The sequence below is a fragment of the Schistocerca nitens genome, chromosome 3 (assembly GCF_023898315.1).
Source record: "Schistocerca nitens isolate TAMUIC-IGC-003100 chromosome 3, iqSchNite1.1, whole genome shotgun sequence".
NCBI classification, from domain to species: domain Eukaryota; kingdom Metazoa; phylum Arthropoda; class Insecta; order Orthoptera; family Acrididae; genus Schistocerca; species Schistocerca nitens.
The window spans coordinates 599,497,653-599,520,204 of record NC_064616.1 but is presented as its reverse complement, the minus strand read 5'-3'; the positions used below and the strand labels follow the sequence as shown (position 1 = coordinate 599,520,204).

Sequence of the window (22,552 nt, the reverse complement as noted above, 5' to 3'; positions counted from 1 at the left end):
AATTGTGAAGTGCCTATTGAAGGAATCACAGCAGCATTCACATCAAATGGCTTAGGAAACTTAATAAGGGTAGTTAGAGGAGGATTTGAATGTCATTTCTCTGGTGTACAACACTGCTACACTAACTCTCTTGATAAAAATGAGAATAATTCACCAAGAAGTTCATTATGTTGAATACAAAAAAAAAAAAAAAAAAAAAAATCTATAGGGAAAGATAAAGTAAGATGTGATAGTTATGAATAACTTGCTGAAAGTTCAAGATGATCACGAATCCGTTTTCACATTTTTCAGTGACAATCCACGTATCCCCAGGCCACAGAAATTTTGCACTTGACGTATGCATTTCAAGTTGGCAGTTAAACAGGTTGACAAATGAAGAATGAGAAGCGAGAGATACTAGGCATGGGGCGTAAACCAAACCCGGCATGTTATTTGGTGATGGTCGTGACGCCTAAGCTAATGTGTTGTTGGCTTTGTTTGGTGGGAATATAAACAACATGCACTGCATATCGCTTCTGCCGTGTGCTTGCTTTGTGTTGGGCTTTGTTACGCTGCGGTTTAGAAAATTCTGATACTCAAAAAAAAACTTCTGTTTGCTTAGTGAATCCTTTGCATCAAGACGTGCCACTAGGAGCAAGGCACTGAAGTTACAACCGAGAACTCTTGAGTCTTACGAGCAGGAGAAAGGACACCCAAGTACTAATGGGCAGTCATCAGTTCCTGCCAATATAGTTGTGGGACGAACATCAAAAGTTCTTGGAATTAGTGCAAGGACAGTAGTATTGCAAAAGTTGAAAGATGTAGATGTGAGCTCTAACAATTCAGACCTGTCTGGATCAGGTAATTTATTTTTAGTGAAAGAAGAACAAGCAGCCTCACCCTGTCACCAACTTGGATCCTTTCAAGACTGATCCAATTCACAGGCATATTTATGCTTACTACAGCAGGAAAGAGTATCCCACAACAGCAAAGTTCATATTGCCATTAAAAGAAAGTGAACTTTTCAGGGGTGGAAAAATTTTATTAAAAATTGTGCTGAAAAGTATGGATTTAGCGCTACATGAATACAAAGTTCTGTTAGAAAAGGTGCATTTGTTGTGGCTGTGATTTGTGATTGTGGTGACGATCATGAAGCTGAAAAGCTATGAATATTGGTTATTTATTGCACCATCATCATCATTATAAGGCCCAAAGCAAGAAGTTACAATTTCGGATGTTAGTTATCTGTAAACTATGTACCATATTGTTTTCAAGATATCAGTCATCATCAAATGCTTATTTTCTGTATTTCTTTGCTCCATTATCAAAAGCACATGCTTTGCTATGATTATATATAAATTATTATGCAGTTGCTTATTTGTTGTGGTAGCAATCCAAAAATGAATTCTTATATATACTGTTACTGCTCAGCAGCTTACATTTACAAGATGGAACAGAAAACTGTATCATCTGCTACGTGTGTAGCGGCTGCTGTTGCAACATCGCTGTTACAGTGTTGCCAACTTAACTTGACATAATGCGAAATGTCAAGTGCAATGTTTCATTGGCGCAGGTATAAACAACCTAACAGTAACAAGATGTATCCTGTAAAACAACTGGTTGGCATGGTAATACAGACTCTCCAGACTTTCTGATAATGTGTGGACCTGCTTGCCTGCTTAACTAATGTTCTATTTCAGTTGCTGGTAGCACACTGCACCTGACAGAAAAGGATAAAAAATGGTCTGGCAAAACACTTTGTGCAGTTCAATGGCTGAATGGTACAAAAGCAACTTTTCTGCACTACAACAAAATCACCCTCCTATATCCACAAAAATTTCTAATTAATTTGTTGGTGCACTTGCCCCCTACTTAGAAACAAAGAAATTCACTGTCAGGTCAAAATTGCATAAGAGGGCTGAAAGCTCCCTGTTTCGGAAGATTTCAGTCTTATACTTGGCAGATTTACCAGCTATTTTTGCATAGGTGTCTGTCCTTTTAGGTTTCCATTGTTTTATCCACAGGATCTTTCATTGCTGTTCTTGTTATGGAGGAAGAAAGAAAACTATGCATGGACTTGTATCTATAACAGTATACTGTGTAAAAAGTTACTGTCATGTTCAATTATCACTCACCATCCTTTTATTTGGAGGTTCCTTTATTGTCATTGTTTATAATGAGGAAGACAAAAATTTTTGTGTAGGTTTGTCTTGATTTTTTTACTATTTTATTTTATTATAATACACCATGCAAAACAAAACTGTCAGAAAGAGTGTCATCATATTTAATAAATATTGTAACAATTACAAAAACTATCAGTTATTGCTATGTCTGTATGATCTCCCTGTGAAACTTGGGCACAGAATAAAGAAACAATAATTATTATTATTTTCTCTTTATTCATACATTGAAATATATTACTTTTGTAGATTACTATAATAGTGTTCAAAGCACACAACTCAGCATATCTTGAGTTAAAATTTATCTGTTACTGGTTGACCAGAATGTGTCACTGTATAACACAGTCCAGTACACTCTTACACCCTTTAGTGGTACGCTATTTCATTACCTAAAGACATACACAATGTTTCTTGAACAGTAAATTCTGGTAATGATGGTTGTCTTTGTTATAGGGACAATTATTAATTCTACTTTACTTGTGTTTAATTTTATGACATACTAGGACAGCTTTCTACACTTTTAGATTCACTGAGTACCTTATTGTAATACAAGTACGCCCCCTTTGCATTCTTTTGACTAAACAACCAATGGCTGTTTCATATTTGTATTTTAAATATGTTCCACCTAATAATTATTTGAAAAAATCAGTTGAAAATGGTTGCACAGCTGTATCAGTGCAGTAGTGAATGCAAAATGAGGATACTGTAATCTGTAAAACAGCAGCCAGTGTGACATTTGACCCACTGTGCATCTTAATGGCAGATGTAAGTATGAGACGAAGATGCTCCACAGGAACTATCAATGCTGACTGAGTTTGCAGTTTTTGTTTGCTGACCTCTGGTTTTAGTTCAGCTGCAATGTAGTAGGGACTGCCATCTTTTTGTGCTTCTTCATACGATTTCAGCAAATTTTCATCAAATGCAAAATTCTTGCCTTCCAAAACAATAATTCTGTATGCTGAAATTGGACCATTTTCACTGAATGCAGGGCTCAGACGAACATTCATTCTACCATTATGACGGCTAATGATTTCTGGAACATCTGGTTCATTAGGCTCTGTAAATAAAGAAAAAATAAATATTACACTTGTCCGCGGTTTGAATTTCACATACTGAAACAATTTAATTCAGTACCAGTATGTAATAAAAAGTAAGAAGAGGGAGGGGAACTATAATAACATAAAAAGAAATAACATACAATGGACAAAAACATTAAAGCAAATGTGCAATGATATAGCAAGAGTCCTTCTAATGAATAAGTGCAGAGCCACAAGAACAAGAAGAAGAAGAAGAAGAACACATGCAGTGAAATTTGACAGCTTGTTTGTCTATGTACCCAGTTAATAAGATTACTTTTAAGTTGTGACTAATATTTTTTAGGGTATCTCGTTACGAGTTAAAAAAAAGGTCATATTTCTAGCATGGTCTCCTAACAGCTCAGAAATTTAAGACCAAAACATGGCGAGTAGAAGAGAAAGTGTACTGACTCCATCCACGGTAATGCAGGTAGTGTAGGAAAGGTGGCATGCCCACGAACTACGAGCAGCACTGCCGCTTGAGACTCAAGTTCATGTGTAGTCAGATGGTGTTTATTGCTTTTATCTACACTTATTTTGTGAGTATGTAAAAGGTGTTGGGAGTTAACACTGAAGATTTGAAGGCTGTGATGATAAACAGGTGTTAAAAATTACAGTTACTCGTATTTACAGAAAAAGAACACAAAATGCCCAGATTTTTCATTACGGTGTGCAGATCTGGCTGCTTACAGCATGCAGATTTTAACTGCAGAGGAACTAAAAGTAAATACTTTTTAGGTCTCCAAAAAGTGAAGCAGAATTTTCAAGGATGAGAGCAATTCCTTGTAAAGACAGAGATCTGACTATCAATAGTTTTGTATGCGATTCACATTTCAATGAGGAAAAACATCAGCAGACTTTTAAAATTGATAAATAAGTTGAAATTCCTTGACAATGGTGGTCTCTTAAACAAGGAGCGGTTCCTCATTTATTTCCCAGTTTACTGAAATATCTCTGAAAATATTACACAAAATAAAATCACCAGTAAAACACTGGCAAAAGAGAAGCTTCAAAAAGAAAGCGGTAAACAACATGTAGTTGTGGTGTCTGCCAGTATTTCTTCAGTCAAGGAAAATGAAGGGAACGGAGCAGTACAGGACGGAGCAGTAATTATGTAACAACAATATCAAAGAGCAAGAAACTGGATACTTTGCAATTACCTAATAAATTAAGAACAGTGAATGTCGAAATAAATCTCCTGCAAAAGCAGCTCTGGGATGAAAAGCGTAAGATGTCTCATTCAAATGTCCTAGAGCACTGTAAACTCCGTAAGAAACAAGAAATCATAGTTGACGCTATGTTAAAGAAATGCCAATTGGAAAACTACAAGGAAATGCGGTATGATGACGAGTTTCTTCTGGGCAGTGTGCTCTTAAAATTAAGTAGCCCAAAGGACACAGATGATGTTTGAAGTACAGATTGTTGCAACAACTTTCTGAAACAAGTCCCCAAAATATAGTAAATGATCTCAAATGCTCATGTGGAACTAACACAAACACTTTGGAAGCAAGTAAGAATTATTTAGAGGAAGAACAAAATGAAAAAAAGGCATGCTGAGTTTTGATGAAGTTAAGCTCCAAGAAAAACTACATTTCAATAACACTTTACTGAAAGTTGATGGTTTCATCAATTTATGGGAATATATTCCAGACAAATGTAATAACGACCTTGCAGATCATGCTCTGGTATTAATGTTTGTTGCTCTGCTGCATGACAAGATTCAACCCATTGCTGTGTATACAAGTTGCAACGCCACTCCTGGTGAAGTCTTGCATATATTGAATCAAGTAATTAACCAGTTAGAGCAAGCTGGAACGAAACTTATTGCATTTGCTACCTGTTGTAGTCAACCAAATGAAAAGATCTGGCAATGTCTAGGAATTCATGGCATAAAAAACAGTTGCCTGCTCACTATCAAATCCAGTTGACAAAACCAATAGATATGAGCATTTTCAGATGCTATTCAGGCCATAGAGTGCATAAGAAACAGTTAATATAATAAACTGGAGTACTTTTTAAAGATGACATCATCAACCACAATTTTTATCGACAAGTTACTTCCCCAGAATTCACTGGATTGAACATTTGCCACAAGTTAACTTACACTCATTTGGATCCAAAGTCATTTCAATGAATGGACATAAGCCAATGGCATAAAATTCTTCAAGGAATTTAAAGCAATATGATTCAAAGATAGTGAATCAAGGGGTTCATTCATTAGATATACGAACAAGTTGGAGCATGCACTTTTATTTTTGTAATGGTGTTTTGTATACAAAAATGCAGAGACTCACAAAATGTTACTGAAATGGAGAAGCATTCTCACCAATAAAAGCAGCAGCTTTGCTTCCAAAAGAACTCTACAACTTCTAAGACTAACAATTGGCAGTACCTTTGAAATATCTCTACACTTATGGAAAAAAAGGTCTCAGCTATTTCCTGATAGCAACATCATTTCCATATCATAGGGTCTTTGAGATACAATAATGATCCATCAGTAAAATACTTCCTCATCTTGTGCAAATTACAGTGTGTTTTCACTCCTGTAAAAGTTTCATTGTCTTCCTGTGGAAACTGTGAACATAAATGTAAATTTTTGTTGACATCATATATAAGCCAAATGCAGATGTTAGATATTAGCAACAGAAGAACCAAGACAGAGTTTGGAACAGTAAAACATAATTAAGAAAATGCTGTGTGTTCCACATAACTTCACAGAGGCTCAATCCAATCCACAGCATAAATTTCATGAATGGACGAGTCCAACTTTTTCTTCTACTCACTATGACCAAAAAATAAAGAAACTCCAAACAAGATTCCCAACATTAAACCAAAAACACCTTCTTGTGAATCAGGAATAGTGTTGCCAGTGAAGGATTTTGTGCACAAACTGATATCTCAATTAAGTCCCATAAATTTTCAATGGGATTCATGGTGCACAATTTGGATGGACAAATCATTTACGTGAACTGTCCAGAATGTTCTTCAAACTTATCGCGAACAACTGTGGCCCGGTGACGTCGAGCATTGTCATCCATAAAAATTCCATCGTTGAATGGCTGCAGATGGTCTCCAAGTAGCCAAACATAACCATTTCCAGTCAATGATCCATGTAAACACAGCTCTCACTATTATGGAGCCACCGTCAGCTTGCACCGGGCCTTGTTGACAACCTGGGCCCAAGGCTTCCTGAGGTCTGTTCACACTTGAACCCAAACATCAGCTTTTACAAACTGAAACTGGAACTCACCTGACCAGGCCACACATTTCCAGTCTTGTAGGGTCCAACCAATGTGGTCATGAGCCCAGAAGAGGCGCTGCAGGCGATGTCGTGCTGTTAGCAAAGGCACTCTTGCTGGCCATCTGCTGCCATAGCCCATTAATGTCAAATTTCACTGCACTGTCCTGACAGATACATTTGCAGTACATCCTACATTGATTTACACAGTTATTTCATGCAGTGTTGCTTGTATGTTAGCACTGACAACTCTATACAAACGCTGCTGCTCTCTGTCATTAAGTGAAGGCCATTGGCCACTGCATTGTCCATGGCGAGAAGTAATGCCTGAAATTTGGTACACACTCTTGACATTGTGGATCTCTGAATACTATATTCCCTAATGATTTCCAAAATGGAAAGTCCCATGACTATAGCTCCAACTATCAACTGCATTCGAAGTCTGTTAATGCCCATAGCGTAGCCCTAAGCACATCAGAAACCTTTGCACATGAATCATTTGAGCACTAATAACAGCTTCGCCAAAGGCCTGCCCTTTTATATCTTGTCTATGCAATACTACCACCGCCTGAATATATGCTTATTGCATGACTTGTTTGATGTACTAACTACACTCTGATTTCCAGAATGAATTTTCACTCTGCAGCAGAGTGAGCACCGATTTGAAACTTCATGGCAGATTAATGGTTGGAAGGCAGGAGATGAGGAACTGGTGCACGTAAAGTTGTGAGGGCAGGTCACAAGTTGCACTTGGTTAGCTCAGTTGGTACAGCACTCTCCCATGAAAGGCAAAGGTCTCAGGTTTGAATCCTAGTACAGCGCATATTTTTAATCTACTCTAGAATCATTTTGAGAACTGGAAGGAGGACGGTGGGGTCTACTTTAGTGACTCACATCATCAAAGTCAGAAAAGGAACTCTCACTCAATCGATTTGAAGAAATCTTGAAAATCTTGTACTGAACATCCACGGAACAACTGATCAACGTATGTGTTAAGACACGGGGAATTCATTAACGTAATGGGAGCAATGGATCACTCTATGCGTTAACCTTAAAACTGGTACAGTACTTTTCGTGGCCTATTTGGGAAAATAGTACAGACTGCAAGAAAATTCACTCACTTCCCCCCCCTCCCCCTCCCAATCACTCAATCACTCAATCACTCTCTCTCTCTCTCTCTCTCTCTCTCTCTCTCTCTCTCTCTCTCTCTCTCTCTCTCTCACGTTTCAAGATATACAGAGACTTATTCTCGCTGATAAAGAATGCCTACCAAAAGCGAAGTTGATGATTTGTGTGTGTGTGTGTGTGTGTGTGTGTGTGTGTGTGTGTGTGTGTATGTGTGTGTTTTCCAGATCACATGGGGAAGACACCCCCCCCCCAACCCCCATATAAAGAAAACTCTGTCAAGAACATGCCAGTGCCGTCTGCAGCAGAACTCTGGTCCAATGTGTTACCGATCTCCACCATCCACATGTGCCTAGGTAACACACCCTGGTAGACACTGGCAAAAAGTGTGCCACAAAAAATATAATGAAATGAAATATACATGCACAAATACAGTAAGTAACATTTCAGCTCTGTCAGCTCTGCATACAAATTTGCAACTATTCAATGTGTTTTGTTTTTGTTTATGAAAGACTGTTTTGTCCCTTTTAATTCACTTAAGTATGTTACTCTCGCACCAAATAAAATAAAAATTTGTGATGTTTTACAAATAACACACCAGCAGATGTTTTCATTAATGTGAATGATTTCAGTTCATTAAAATAAAACATGTAGCTACCAGATTTTACTGTTTGCTTCAAGCTATGCCAGAATGGATAGTGGAAATTAGAATAAAATAATTTTGCTTTAATGTTTTACCATGAGATTACCTATTACCAAAAAATAGTTTACTTAAAATGACACTGCCATGGAAGCCTACAAACTTATATCAGATGGAAATTCGAATTTAAATATTATGCATCCTACATCCATATGTTTAAGAATCTTGTCATCTTGTTTGGTATGAGAAAAGAAATAAAGAAATCAAGACCCATTAAGAGCCTTGAAAATGTAGTCTGAATGAGCAAAGTTAACAACACAGTCGCTGTAGTACCTGCAGAAACTTCCTATAGTCATAAACTTCAAATTAAATCAAAAATAAAATTGAAGTCCAGAAAATCAGGTTGAAGCCTACAAAATGTTTCTACATTTTAATACCCAATGGAATATGTAGCTCTTATTATATATGTCTAACCAAGGTTTTTTTTATGGTTAAATAGCTTCCTACAATATGTAATGGCAAATAATGAAAAAAAGGATATTAATGGAGAAAGTAAGTAATTCTGTTAACTGATAAAGTTACCTCCAATTTGTGTATAGGTAGTAAGTGTTTTTGGAACACCTGTCCCAGCCGCAGTGATTGCAGACACTGATATTTGGTACTCCGTTCCTGGATGCAGGCCAATAATATTGGCACTTGTAACTGAGCTCTGATATGTGAGTAGAATTGTTTGTACAGGAGTGGTTCTGGCATAAGTGTGATTGGGGGCTGCTGTCACAGTGTAGCTATTTATTTCACCATTTGCAGCTTTAGGTGGAGTCCAAGTAACTTCAATCATTGTGTCTGACACACTTATTACCTGTAGAGTGTTTGGTGGACCTGCAACTAAAGAAATAGAATTTCAGGATAAATATTCCTATAATAAGATACATTATACGTACATTTGTAAGGAAATTTGAAAGTATAAAAATATTAACATTGAAATAATGGCTTAACTTGACCAACTTGAAAAAGCTGACAAAAACATTTGTTACACAAGATGTTCTAGATAAATCATATTCCTAAGGAAAGCTACATGAGACCTATAGGAGAATGAGTAGTGTAAGGACTTAACACGGCTAATAGTCCAGTCAACAAACGAAAATTAGTGGAAAAAAATTGTGTAGTCACAAATTTTTGCACCGTGCTAGGTGGGCGTCTCATGAACAAATTACTAAAAATCCTGGCTGGTGGGATGTGAGTGTTGGGGTCAGGGAGTGCGGGACATTTAAAGGTCACTTTTTTGTTTCTGTCGAATAATTCCAAATCTGCAGTTCCTAGCCAGTATGTTTCCCAGTATAAAATTAAACTACATTAATACATGAAATGTATTAACAGTTGCAGATATGGACAATCATCAGCATATTATGGAACAATGCCAATGAAACTTTGTGTCGAACTGGGATTCGAACCCAGATTTTGACCACAGCATGTGCCGCACACCAAGGACCATGGAATCCCATCTTTTCAGCATCCAAATTGTCCACTACAGCCAGCAGACATTCGGCAGAAGCTGTTCTTCAGTACAGCTTTAAGTGGTAATGGATCGTCCAACTGCAGGACATCTCCAGAGACTGCTGTTTTCAATGTGCCAACCCCAATCATAAACAGTCTTATGCTGCATTGTTGGTCAGAGGCATGATTATTGTCCATGCATCAGATAACAGTCTTCAGGCAAACTTACTCAAGTGGAAGGATCCCCTTCTGGAAACACGCTTCACTATCATCCCAGCCTTCGAACACAATCACTGCAGTCAACGACAGCCTTGCAAGACCCTCCCCATCAATGTTCATAACCAAAATGCAAGGCACCTTGATTCAGAAACAAGACCCAGTCCAAATGCAACCTTATAACCAACCGATTGCCCATGTTGCCCCTACACCCGCCCCCTAGTCAATGCTTTACCCACAATCAGTGGCAACAGTACCAGTTCAGGCGGCAAAAGTGTAGTGACTGTGGCAAGATGGAATATCAAACAGAGGTCTGCCAGTCAATGTCTAAAATGCCTGTGGACTGTAACAACTGGGAAGAAATCAACTGTGAATCAGAGGGTGATGTCACTTCCCACCCAACCACTGAGTTTGTTCAGGCTACATTGCCTCATACAATCGGACCCGTGCATCTCTCCCTCAAGTCAATGGACATCCAGTCAGATTTCAGATTGACACAGGACCTTTGACTGCCATCACTGACTGGTCCACATACTCCACTATGAGATCCCCACCTCTCTAGTTGCTGGGTCAGCATCTGTGGAGGTACATTAATGGTACCATCGATATCAAAGGTCAGCTTCGGGCCACAATCTCATACCGCTCTCACATCATTCAGAAATGGATTCAGGTAGCACACAAACTGCATCATGTCAACCTTCTGGAGATGGTCTTATTCTCTGTTCTCGAACTCGAGATCCATATTGCAGAACCTACCATCCACTCAGTTAATACAATGTCTTACATGACACGACTCCCAGAAAAGTTCATGTCTGTTCTGGAGCGCAAGTTCCAAACTTTGAGGCACATACTGACCTCCTTTCCACAGCCACCCGTGCTTCTGCAAAGCCTGCAATGTGCTGTTTGTTCTGAAAGACAAATTATGCGATGAATTATGCCTGCTCCAAGATGTGGGCATCATCACTCCAGTGGTCAACAGAGAATATCAAGCTTAAGGAAGCCTACTTACAACTCCCTTTGGGCGAGGCGTCCAGGTGACTTTGGTTGTCAACACCATCTTTGGGCTATTTCACTACAATCATCTGCCATTTGGCATTGCTAGAGCTCCCATCACATTTCAATGGTGTTTAAAGCAACAAATTCAGCCACTCCCCGAAGTAGTCAACTATCTGTATGACATACTAGTCACCAGCGAGGGTGCCAAGGAATTAGCAAACCATCTTGAGGTCCTCTTCACAGTACTACAAGAGGCCAACCTCAAATGTCACGTAGACAAGTGCATGTCTTTTGTCTCCCAGGTCATGTATCTAGGATACCTATTCACGGTCTCAGGCAATCCTACATCAGAATATGTTGACTCCATTCAACATCTGCCCATTCCAATGAACACAACTCAGCTGAAATCCATCCTGGGACAGTTAAACTACTACAGACATTTTATCACTCATGCAACTGCCATCACAGAACCACTACATTGCCTACTACGCACAAGTGCCAAATGGGAATGGACTGCAAACTGTGACAAGGCTCTCTTGACTCTTAATCAATCACTCCTGCCCCCATCTTGACTCTCAATCAATCACTCCTGCCCCCAACATGCTTAATGGCTTACAATCCACAATACCCATGGTGCTGGCAGTGGACACAGCGGATTATAGTCTGGGAGCAGTTCTCACCCACATCGTCAACTGTATCGAACAGCCAATTGTGTTTGCGTCCAAAACTTTGTCCACATCACAACGCAATTATAGCCAAACAGATAAAGAAGCGTGGCTATCATCTTTCGTGTGAGAAAGTTCCAAAATTATGTTACAGCCACTGCTTCACACTACCAACAGACCACAAACTGCTCCTGTCATTGTTCAATGCCATGGCTATTATCTCCATCAGTATGGCGCGGCACTTTCAGCAGTGGGCCCTTCTTCTATTGGCCTACACATACAATATCAGGTACCAAACTTTGCCACAACACGCCAAGCAGACCTCCTATCTCACATACCAGTGGGCAATGGCCAGGAGTTTTCACTCAGGCACCGGAGCAGCTGAGGCCATCACTCACCTACCTCTCGATGTAAAACTTGTCGCACAACATACCAGCAAGGGTACCACGTTTCAGGTAGTCCTCCACATGGTGCAGAACGGGTCTCCCCTAGACCCGAAGGGCATCAGGGACCCAGTAATTCAAATATTCAGGCACTGTCGGCCTAACTCTCATTGCTGCACGGCATCCTCCCTCATATAGGGTGGAGCAGGCTCAACACAGGTAATTATACCACCAATCCAGCAACAGGACCAACAGCTCCTACCTGCGGGTCACAGGGGTGTCATCTCGACTAAATGCCTCGCATGACAGAACAGCTATTGGAATGGCATGGGCGCAGCCATCACTGCCTTAAGTCTCCTCCTGTCTTACATGCCAAAGTAAATAGGCAGCTCCTCCTTGCCATTACTGTCCCTAGTCTGACACCTTAGAGCCTTGGTCCTGCATATACATCAACTTCATTGGACCTTTCCTCGGGTCTCCTCACTTTCAGTGGTCAATGTGGGGAGCCGATTTCCCTATTTCATAAAAATGTCTGACACATCTTCTGACCACACTATCTGTGCTCTTTCACACATTTACAGAAGGGTTTCCCAAAATGGTTGTTTTGGACAATGATCCACAATTCACTTCCACTATGTTCATGCAATTTTGTGAGAAAAATGACATCCAAATTATCCACACGGCACTTTTCCACACAGCTTCCAATAGCACAGCCAACAGGATTGTCAGGAGTTCCAACACGCAAGCACCATCCTTTGGAAGATACCTTCTCATCATTCCTGACATCCGATCAAACCACTCCCCTGGAAAGCTCCTCCCCAACGGAAAAGCTGCATGGATGGCCTCACCAGTCCCAGCTCTCTCTGTTACAACCTCAGTCCACCCATGTACCTGCTTGGCACCCTTGCCATCATCATTTCGCCATTTGAGACCCTGTGTGGTCCCTGACACATTCTGATGGACAACGACAATTGATCCCTGCCACCATCTCCCATCTCCTTGACCAAGCTATGGCAGGAATTACTTTGACTCACAGTGTCACCTGCCGTAGGCACATAAACCAGCTCTGAAAATGCCTGGGCCCTGATACACCCAACAGTGGTATAACTTCAGCTTCTGTTCCAGCGTAGTTGCCCTCATGTGACCAGACACCCGACAGTGAGGCTGCTGTCTGGGACATGAGAATCATGACTCTGCTACACCGCCACCACCAGACGTCATCCCCACGGATGTGCATGTTGCACTGCCTGCAGTCCAGGAGCCTGACAAGGACACTGAGATGGGCTGCAGCCTCATGTCCCTTCCTGGTAGGGGAGGGATGTCCTATCAGAGATCTACACAAAAGGGAGTGGTAACCCCGCGGAAACCCTGGGCATACATGCAGTCTACATGGCCTCTGCACACCTCTGCATCACAAGTTCACCATGTCGCAGTCATGACCGGATGCCTGGCGATGGTAGCAGTGCTGGCATCGATCACCACTTCCAAGGTACCTATTTGCATCCACACAACAAGTGACAAGAAAATAGTATCACCAGCATTCCGCCACACAGAATACACGAGCCAGTTCTTCCAGCTTCGAGAGCCTCTCCTGGACTCTGGGCAGGTGGTACTCACCTCACCATCTCAGGATGCTCTCAGAAGTCCACTGTAGTGACGGACACCACCATTCTCAGCTTTCATCATTGCTTCCTCTGTGGACTTAGAGTGTATTAAGGATTGTCTTTGCTGTGCATGTGCTGGACTTAATCAGGACAGCATTCTTGGGACTTGGATTATTTCCCTGCAAGTGTATATTCTTATGAAGCTCTTAGTGGTGTTACTACATACTAGAAACAATCAGGCAATTTTAGATAGCAGCTCTGTTAAGCCTCTGGACCAGTACCTAGTAATACACCGTATTTTGTGCCTTTTGTTCTTCCTGTCGAAGCAAAAGTATTGTGTTGTCAATAGCATTGTTAAGACTTGATCACTGTTTTGTTTCATTAGCAACATACTCAGTTACTTCCAGACATCTTTTCCCAGACAGGCATAAGTGTTCAATGGTGACATTTCTTCTGGATGAAGTGGAAGTAGACGAAGTTGAGAACTACAACCCAACAAGCATTATTAACCATGCTCTAACCAATTTTTGAAGAAGTGCCATACAATAGAGTTGCTACTTAATTAAGTAATAATTAACACATCACAGCTTGGCTTCAGGGATGGCTCATCAGATGAAAGAGCAAAACTGTAACCACTGGATACCTTTTGTGACTTAACAAATCCATCTGACAATGTAGATCATACTGTACAGTTAGACATTTTAGGAATGTGGAACTACGAGAGAATCATATAGTTGGTTTCCCTCTTGTTTATGTGGCAAGAAGCAGAAAGGCACTATACTCTGCCACATAACAGAAAATGAACTGGCATCTGACTTGGGTACTGCAACTTTGCCTGTTCCTTGTGGTTTCATACTTGCACAGCAGGTCTTTTTCTAATATACAATATGACTTTTTGACGGGTTTGGAAACATTACCCACAGCAAGTATAGACAACTTGCAGACAAAAATCCCTCTTTCATTCTTTTGTCTGGCCAACAGTTTAAGTCAACATCTAAAATCAAAATCTTTAGTTTATAGTAACAGCTTTTGCAAATTGTCTGTGGCTGGAAAAAAACTGATGCAAGTGGATATTGGAAGAGGCATGCATGTAGTTCAAGTACAAGTATCCCCTATCCACACCACATCATTCTACAAGAAGCACTGCCGGCCAAGTCTAAAAGTTACAACTCTCTTTCATTGAAAAAATATTTGTCAACAAATAATACTGATTTCTGTACACCCCTTGCCCAACAATGTCAGGTATTACTCTCTTTCAGTTGGTTCATGACAAACTTTTCATGCATTTTCTAAGTAACAGTCTTCCTTTGATTCAATAAGTTCCACAAAATCTTTATCATATGATCATTTTACATATTAATAAGTCTGATGATCTTCCAATTTGTAATTTGTGAGGTATAGAAATGTGGCAATAGCTCTACTAATATTGGTTTGTGTGGTAAATGGTACACAACTGTTCAATTCCTTCCAGCAGTATCTGTATATTTTTTATTTCCTGCACACAATGAAAAGTCACCCCAGTATACGAGTCTCTTCAAAAAATTCCGGAGCATTCGTAACTTCGTGCCAATGGTCTGTTGGAGCAAAATGCATTTGGTACTCCTGCAGTTGCCTGGGTTTAATGTGTAACTGCCAGAAGTTACATTATTTATTGTTCAGAGCTGCATTGGGGAGAATTTTTCGTCACACAGTTTGCGAATTTCGAGGTGGCAGACGTAGAGGAACAGCGTGTCTGCATTAAATTTTGTGAGATGCTCCAAGAAAACCTTTAGAGAGACACACCAATTGATGCAGGAAGCCTATGGTGATGAGAGCTTAAGCACTACTCAATGTTATGAATGGTTCACACAGTTTAAAAATGGCCTGACGGAAGTTGAAGATGACCCTCATTCAGGACGCCCTTCAAAGTCTACGAACGACACTTATGTCAAGAACATCAAAGAAACTGTGAATGCCAATCAAAGAATGACTGTCCACGAGTTTGCAGAAGAATTAATATTTCGGTTGGATCACGCCATGAAATCCTGAAACAGCATATTGGAATGTATCCTGTTGCAACTAAGTTCGTCCAACAGCTCATGAGTCAAGACCGGAAAGACCTTCAACTCGCAATCTGTGAAGAGCTTTTGGATCGTGCAAATGAGAACAAGATGTTCCTTAAAAGAATCAGAACTGGTGATGAGATGTGGGTCTACAGAATGATGTTGAGACCAAGGTTCGATCTTCATAATGGGTCAGGGAAGGTTCTCCAAGACCGAAAAAAGCTCATCAGTTCAGGTCAGGTCAGGTCAGGTAAGGTCAGGTCATATGTCAAAGCCATGCTGACAGTTTTCTCTGACTTTGAGGGATTAGTTCATCACGAAAACGTGCCACAGGAAAAACTGTTAATCGATAGTACTATCACGATGTGTTGCAACATCTGTGAGAAAATGTATGTGGAGGACAGTATTTCGAAGGAGGCCGTGCACAGTAAGTAAAAGGTAAGCATAGAAAAATTTTGTGGAGAAAGTTCCGGAATTTTTTGAATAGACAACGTACATCAAAGACTGACCATACCAAATAGTACTGAATCTACTTTGTTTGTCAATGATACAAGCATAACTATTACCACTTCAGATCAAAAAGTGAATAATAGAGTAAATACAATATTGGGAGAAACCTGTTCTTGGTGCATAGTTAATTGTAGGAAAATACAATGCATTCAGTTCTTTGAAAGATAATTCTACTATGGGTGGCAGCACACTCCCTTTTGAACTTGACATAATATGCCAAGTGTCAAGTTTCTGAAACTGAATGTTGGTGGGCACCTCCCATGGAATGCTGATATTTACGACCCCCTGTGGACACCATCTGCAACTACTGCTGTTATCAGAATAAATGGCTCTGAGTACTATGGGACTTAACATCTATGGTCATCAGTCCCCTAGAACTTAGAACTACTTAAACCTATCTAACCTAAGGACATCACACAACACCCAGTCATCTCGAGGCAGAGAAAATCCCTGACCCCGCCAGGAATCGAACCCGGGAACCGGGGCGTGGGAAGCGAGAATGCTACCGCATGACCACGAGCTGCGGACTGTTATCAGAATACTGTCCACTGCTAGCAGTTGAGCTAAACTTAAGTGACACACACATTGGCAGCAGTACAATTATTCTGCAATCAGCTTCAAATGCCGGTCCTCTAAATTTTCTCAACAGAGCTCTGTGAAAAGAAAGTACTCTTTCCTCCAGAGATTCCAACTAGAGTTCATGAAACATATCCTTAATACTTGTATGTCGATGGAATCAAACAGTAACAAACCTAGCAGCCTGCCTCTGAGTTGCTGTGCTATCTTCATTTCATCCAACCTGGTGGAGATCTAAACACTCGAGCAGGACTCTAGAATGAGTGGCACTAGTGTTCTATGTGCGTTCCCCCTTAGAGAAGAACAACACTTTCTTAAAATTCACCCAATAAACTGAAATTGACCATTAGCCTTCCCTACTACCACCCTTATGTGCCTGTTGCTTTTCATATCATTTCCCAGCATTACACCCATAGATATTTAACAGACTTGACTGTGCCAAGGAGTACACTAATAATGCTGTACTCAAACATTACAAGATTGTTTCTCCCACTCATCTGCCATTAACTTACAAAAAATGGCTCTGAGCACAATGGGACTTAACTTCGGAGTTCATCAGTCCCCTAGAACTTAGAACTACTTAAACCTAACTAACCTAAGGACAACACACACATCCATGCCCGAGGCAGGATTCGAACCTGCGACCGTAGCGGTCACGCGGTTCCAGACTGTAGCGCCTAGAACCGCTCGGCCACTCCGGACAGCCATTAACTTACATTTTTCTACATTTAGAGCTAGCTGCCATTCAACACACTAACTAGACACACTGCCTAAGTCATCTTCTATCACCTCATACTGTACCTTAGGCAGTTCTTGTAGGCCAATTTGAGATAGTTTCCTGAACTGATAACCACAAGTGTCATATATAAAATTGTTCTTCTCAACTTCTTCTGCAGTACTGTGGTATGTTGTAAACAATGAAAGTGTACTGAATAATACAGAAAGTAAATAATAGTATCAAGAAAATGTGTTTTGTCTTGGAAACCATTCAGAATAGGACATCTGTTCATTTGAAGTTTTCTTGCTTCACATGATCATTCCTGTGATATCCCTAACAATTCCTCTTGGGACAACGTATCAAACTTCCCTGGGGCATTCCTGACGATAACCTTGTCTATGATGAACACTCACCATCAAAGACAACGTAAAAACATTTGGGACTACTGCAACAGAGAATTTCAACCAAGTCTTCCTAGATCATGTGAATAATTCTTAATGTGCTACTCATGCACCTACAGCTAAGAAATGTTACCATAAATTACACATTTTTGCCTTCACGGCAGTGGTTAACTTGAATGTTACATGATTATTCATTTACTGATCCGTGATTGTATTAGATCTTCTTCTATTTCTTGAAACCAATTGGGTTTTTTGATTGAACTGTTTACTACATCAAAAATCCTCTTTGTGAGTCTTCTGTTGTTCATTCTATGTATGTGTCCATAGAACGTTAGTCGCTGTTTTCTGATCATGTCTGTGAGCCTGTCTGTGTGTTCATACAATTCTCTTCATCCATATACCATCTCTTTGTTCTGCTCCAAAAACTTTTCTGGGGACTTTATGTTCTATTTTTTTGTCTCTGTGATGCCTGATTGCTTGGTTGGTTGATTGGGGTTGAAGGGACCAAACGGCAAGGTCATCAGTCCCTTGTTTTAGCGGTGGTCCATTCGGATGGACTTACATCTCAGAAGAGTCATAACGATAAAAGGTAAAAGGCTAAAAAATGTAAAAGTGCAGTTGTGTTGTCAATTATGAAAACAATAGTACGCAGAGCCAAAAGAAGGGGGCATTCCACCAAAATGTGTGTTACTGACTGGAAGGCCCAACGACCACAAAGTGGGGGTAGCTCATTACGCAAAAGAAAACCATGGGTCAGCCTGGTACGGCGATGCGGAGACGAAACAGGGTGGTCGAGTCCTTTCGGGAGAGGCGGAAGGAAGAACGACACGAGACAGGTGTCACCTGAATTGCACAAAGTTTATTAGACAGAGAGATAGTCTCCCAAGAGTTGGTCCATGATTGTGCGAAGTAGGATTTGATATGAAGCTGTAAATCCGCCGCAGGAGGGGTGACAGATAAGGGGGTAAGTGACTGCCCCCCCCCCCCCAGCCAAACGGTCAGCTAGTTCATTACCTGGATACAAACATGGCCAGGGACCCAAAGCAAGTCAACGGAACAAGCAGCATGGTGAAGATCAGTAAGATGGTCATGGATGGTCGAGACCAAGGGATGGCGCGAAAAACAGCAGTCAACAGCCTGAAGACCACTCATTGAGTCGGTACATAACAAAATGTCGTCGAGTTGGGGCTGTTTAATAAAGGTAAGGGCCTGGGAAATTGCCATCAATTCCGCAGTAAACACCCCACATGCAGTTGGCAGGAGATGAATTTCCATGCATACAGAGGACGTGAAAGCATATCCCACATGATCAGCAGATTTAGAGCCATTGGTGTAAAAAACAGCAGCAGCCCGAAACTCCCATAAAATGCAGCGGAAAAAAACAACTAACATCGGCGGGGATCCATCCAAATCCAGGCCCGAGGAACTAACCAAGGGAGGGTGCTGGGGAGGGAAAGTGGGAGACAGGACAAAGAAGGAAACTGAAAATCACAGAGAAGAGAAGCAAGGCGGAGCCCAACTGGTAAACCCGCCCGAGGGTGGGAATCAGGTGGGCGACGTCCTTAGTCTGGGAACAGGATAGAATAGGAAGGATGAGTGGGAGAGGAACGGAGAGCGATTGCATAAGAAACCAGAAGCTGGGACTGCAAACAGAAAAGGGTGGGGGGGAATCCCAGCCTCAACCAGGAGACTAACAACAGGGCTAGTAGGGAAGGCACCGGTGGCCAAACGGATACCACGATGGTGGACCGGATCCAGGAAGTGCAGTGTGGAAGGAACAGTCGAACCATAAACTTGACAACCATAATCCAAGCGAGACAGCACTAAAGCCCAATAAAGGCAGAGAAGAGTGGAACGATCTGCACCCCAAGAGGTATGGGCAAGGAAGTGAAGGACATTGAGTTTTCAGAAACATCCTATCTTCAGAAGACTGATATGAGACAGCCAAGTGAGCTTGTTGTTGAAAAGAAGACCCAGGAAACAAAACTGTGGGACCACAGGTAATCATTGTGCATCTAGGTAGAGCTCCGGATCGGGGTGGATCATAGTACGGTGACAGAAGTGAACCACCCGCGATTTTAAAGGAGAGAATTGAAATCCGTGTGAGGGGGTCCATGAAGAGGCACACCGTATAGCATCCTGGAGCTGCCGGTCTGCAGAGGCCATTGAAGAGGAACTAACGCAAATGCAGAAATCATCCATATACAGAGCTGGGGTGATCAAAGGACTGACAGAGGCCAGAAGTCCATCTGTATCAATGAGGAAAAGAAGTACACTCAATACGGAACCCTGTGGGAGGCCATTCTCCTGGGTCTGTGGAGAACTAAAAACAGTACCAACCCGAACCCTGAACAACCGATTGAACAGGAACTGGCAGATAAAAATCTCGAGTGAGGCCCCGAAGACCCCACTCATGCAGGATAAGAAAGATATGATGGCGCCAAGCCGCGTCATAGGTCTTGCGAAGGTCGAAAAATACTGCAAACAAATGGTGGCACTTGGGAAAAGCCTGCCGAACTGCAGATTCCAAGTGAAGTAAATGATCGATCGGAGACCGTCCCTCTCGGAAGCCACAATGGTAAGGGGACAATAGATCCTGAGATTCGAGGGCCCAATTGAGCCGACGGGCTACCATCCGTTCAAGTAACTTGCAAACAACGTTTCTCAGACTAATTGGCCGATAGCTTTCGACAAACAGGGGGTTCTTACCAGTCTTAGGGACGGGAACCACGATGCTATCCCTCCACTGAAAAGGGAAGTAACCCTGGAGCCGAATACGGGTAGGCACCAGGATAACATGTCATTGTGGAGCACTGAGATGTTGAAGCAATTGGTTATGAATGGAGTCTGGGCCAGGGGCCGTATCATGAGAAGCAGAAAACGCGGAAAGAAGTTCCCATTCAGTAAAAGGTTTGTTGTAAGATTCTGACTGACAAGGGGTAAAACATAAGGTGGAAGCCTCAGCCCCCTGTTTCTGGTGAAGAAAAGCAGCCAGGTAGGAGGTTGATGCTGATGCTGTTGCAAAATGGGTTGCAAGATGTTCCGCGAGAATCAACTGGTCTGTGCAAAGGCCATCCGGGAGGGCAAGGCCCGGCAAGGTAGACTACCGATGGCAGCCTTGGAAAGAATGAAGTGTAGCCCATACCCGTGACATAGGGACAATAGAACAGAGGGGAGAAACAAAGCGTTCCCAACACACCCATTTGCTCCGTTTGATTAAGTAATGGCCTTCGGCATGAAGGCGTTTAAAGGTAATAAGATTGGCAGCAGATGGATGCATCTTAAGGTGTTGCAAAGCTCAATGGCAATCACGGATGGCGATGGCAACAGCAATGGCTGTACTCCACCACAGGACTTGCCGGAGGTGAAATGGTCCAAATGAGCATGGGATAGCAAGGCTAACAGCATGAACAATCGCATCAGACACGTCATGTAGGACGTCATCAATACAACCCAACAATGAGGGAGAAAAAATGACCTGTGCAATGTATATAGAGGCCAATCGGCATGTTGGCAAGACCAATGAGGTAACCTGTCCATCGGGGAGTGGGAAGGAAGCGAGAGAATCAACGGGAAGTGCTCACTATCGCAAAGGTCATCGTGTGGCGACCAGTGTAATGAAGGGAGGTGGGAGGGACAAGAAAGAGAAAGATCAATGGCAGAAAAGGTACCACGACCGGCACTGAAATGGATAGGGGAGCCATCATTAAGAAGGCACAAGTCGTGGTCTGCAAGAAACTGGCCTATGAGAAGACCCTGATTAGATGGAAATGCACTGCCCCACAAGGGATGATGAGCATTAAAATCCCCGAGGAGGATGGGAGGAGGAAGTTGATGAAGAAGGGCAGTTAAGGCAGCAGGTGTAAGAGTCCTGTCAGGAGGAAGATAAAGATTGCAACCTGTGACCCCAGAGTCCAGGTGGACCCTAACAGCAACCGCTTCCAATGTAGTTTGAAGAGGAATCCACGTGCTAGCAATGTCCGTATGGACCAACGTACAAACACCACCAGAGGCCCACAGGGGGCTGACCCGATTTAGACAGAAAGCACGAAACCCACGGAGGGACGGTGAGTGATCATCAGTAAAATGAGATTCTTGTAAAACCACACAAGCTAGAGAGTAAAACGAAATAAGGGATTTCAACTCCGGAAGGTGAGGGTAATATCCATTACAATTCCATTGGATAATCACAGAACGATGATTCAAATGGGGGGTGAACAGGCTAAAGCCAGTCATGCTGCTGGGTCACCATCCATCACTGACAAGGAGGGGGCGACATCCGTGAACAGCAGGTCAGAGTTAGGTTGCAAAGGTGGGGAAGGGTCCTCTGGCAACACCAGAGGATCCTTGTCCCGGGACATACGTTTCTTCTTCTTTTCTGCCTGAGATCGAGGAGGGCTGTGCTGCAAAAAGGAGCCAGCTGCAGCAAGATATGGAACAGAAAGAGAGTGGGTGACCTGGGGGCCCATGGACTGTGGTTCTCGTGGTCGTCATGTGGCAGCAGACCTTTGGCCTGGAAGGTGCTGAGAAAGAGGGTCCCTGGAGGGGTGCCCTTGACCGGCAGACACCGAAGAAGTGGAACACTGAAGATGTAACTAAAGCATAGCTAGACATCATTGACAGGAATGAAGACGTGTATACTCCTTACGAGCCTCAGTATAGGTTAGAGGATCAAGGGACTTATACTCCGGTATCTTCTTTTCCTTCTT

At 42.0% G+C, this 22,552-nt stretch overlaps 1 protein-coding gene across 1 annotated transcript in view; it reads right to left on the bottom strand.

Annotated features, from left to right (window-relative positions):
* LOC126248520 (putative inactive tyrosine-protein kinase Wsck) overlaps positions 1 to 22,552 on the bottom strand; it is a 149,669-nt gene that overhangs the window by 90,677 nt on the left and 36,440 nt on the right. Inside the window, exons 3-4 of the mRNA XM_049949573.1 lie at positions 8,821 to 9,123; positions 2,996 to 3,216 (exon numbers count right to left, since the gene is read on the bottom strand). Coding sequence (XP_049805530.1) covers positions 2,996 to 3,216; positions 8,821 to 9,123 — 524 coding nt within the window. The remainder of the gene's footprint in view (positions 1 to 2,995; positions 3,217 to 8,820; positions 9,124 to 22,552) is intronic.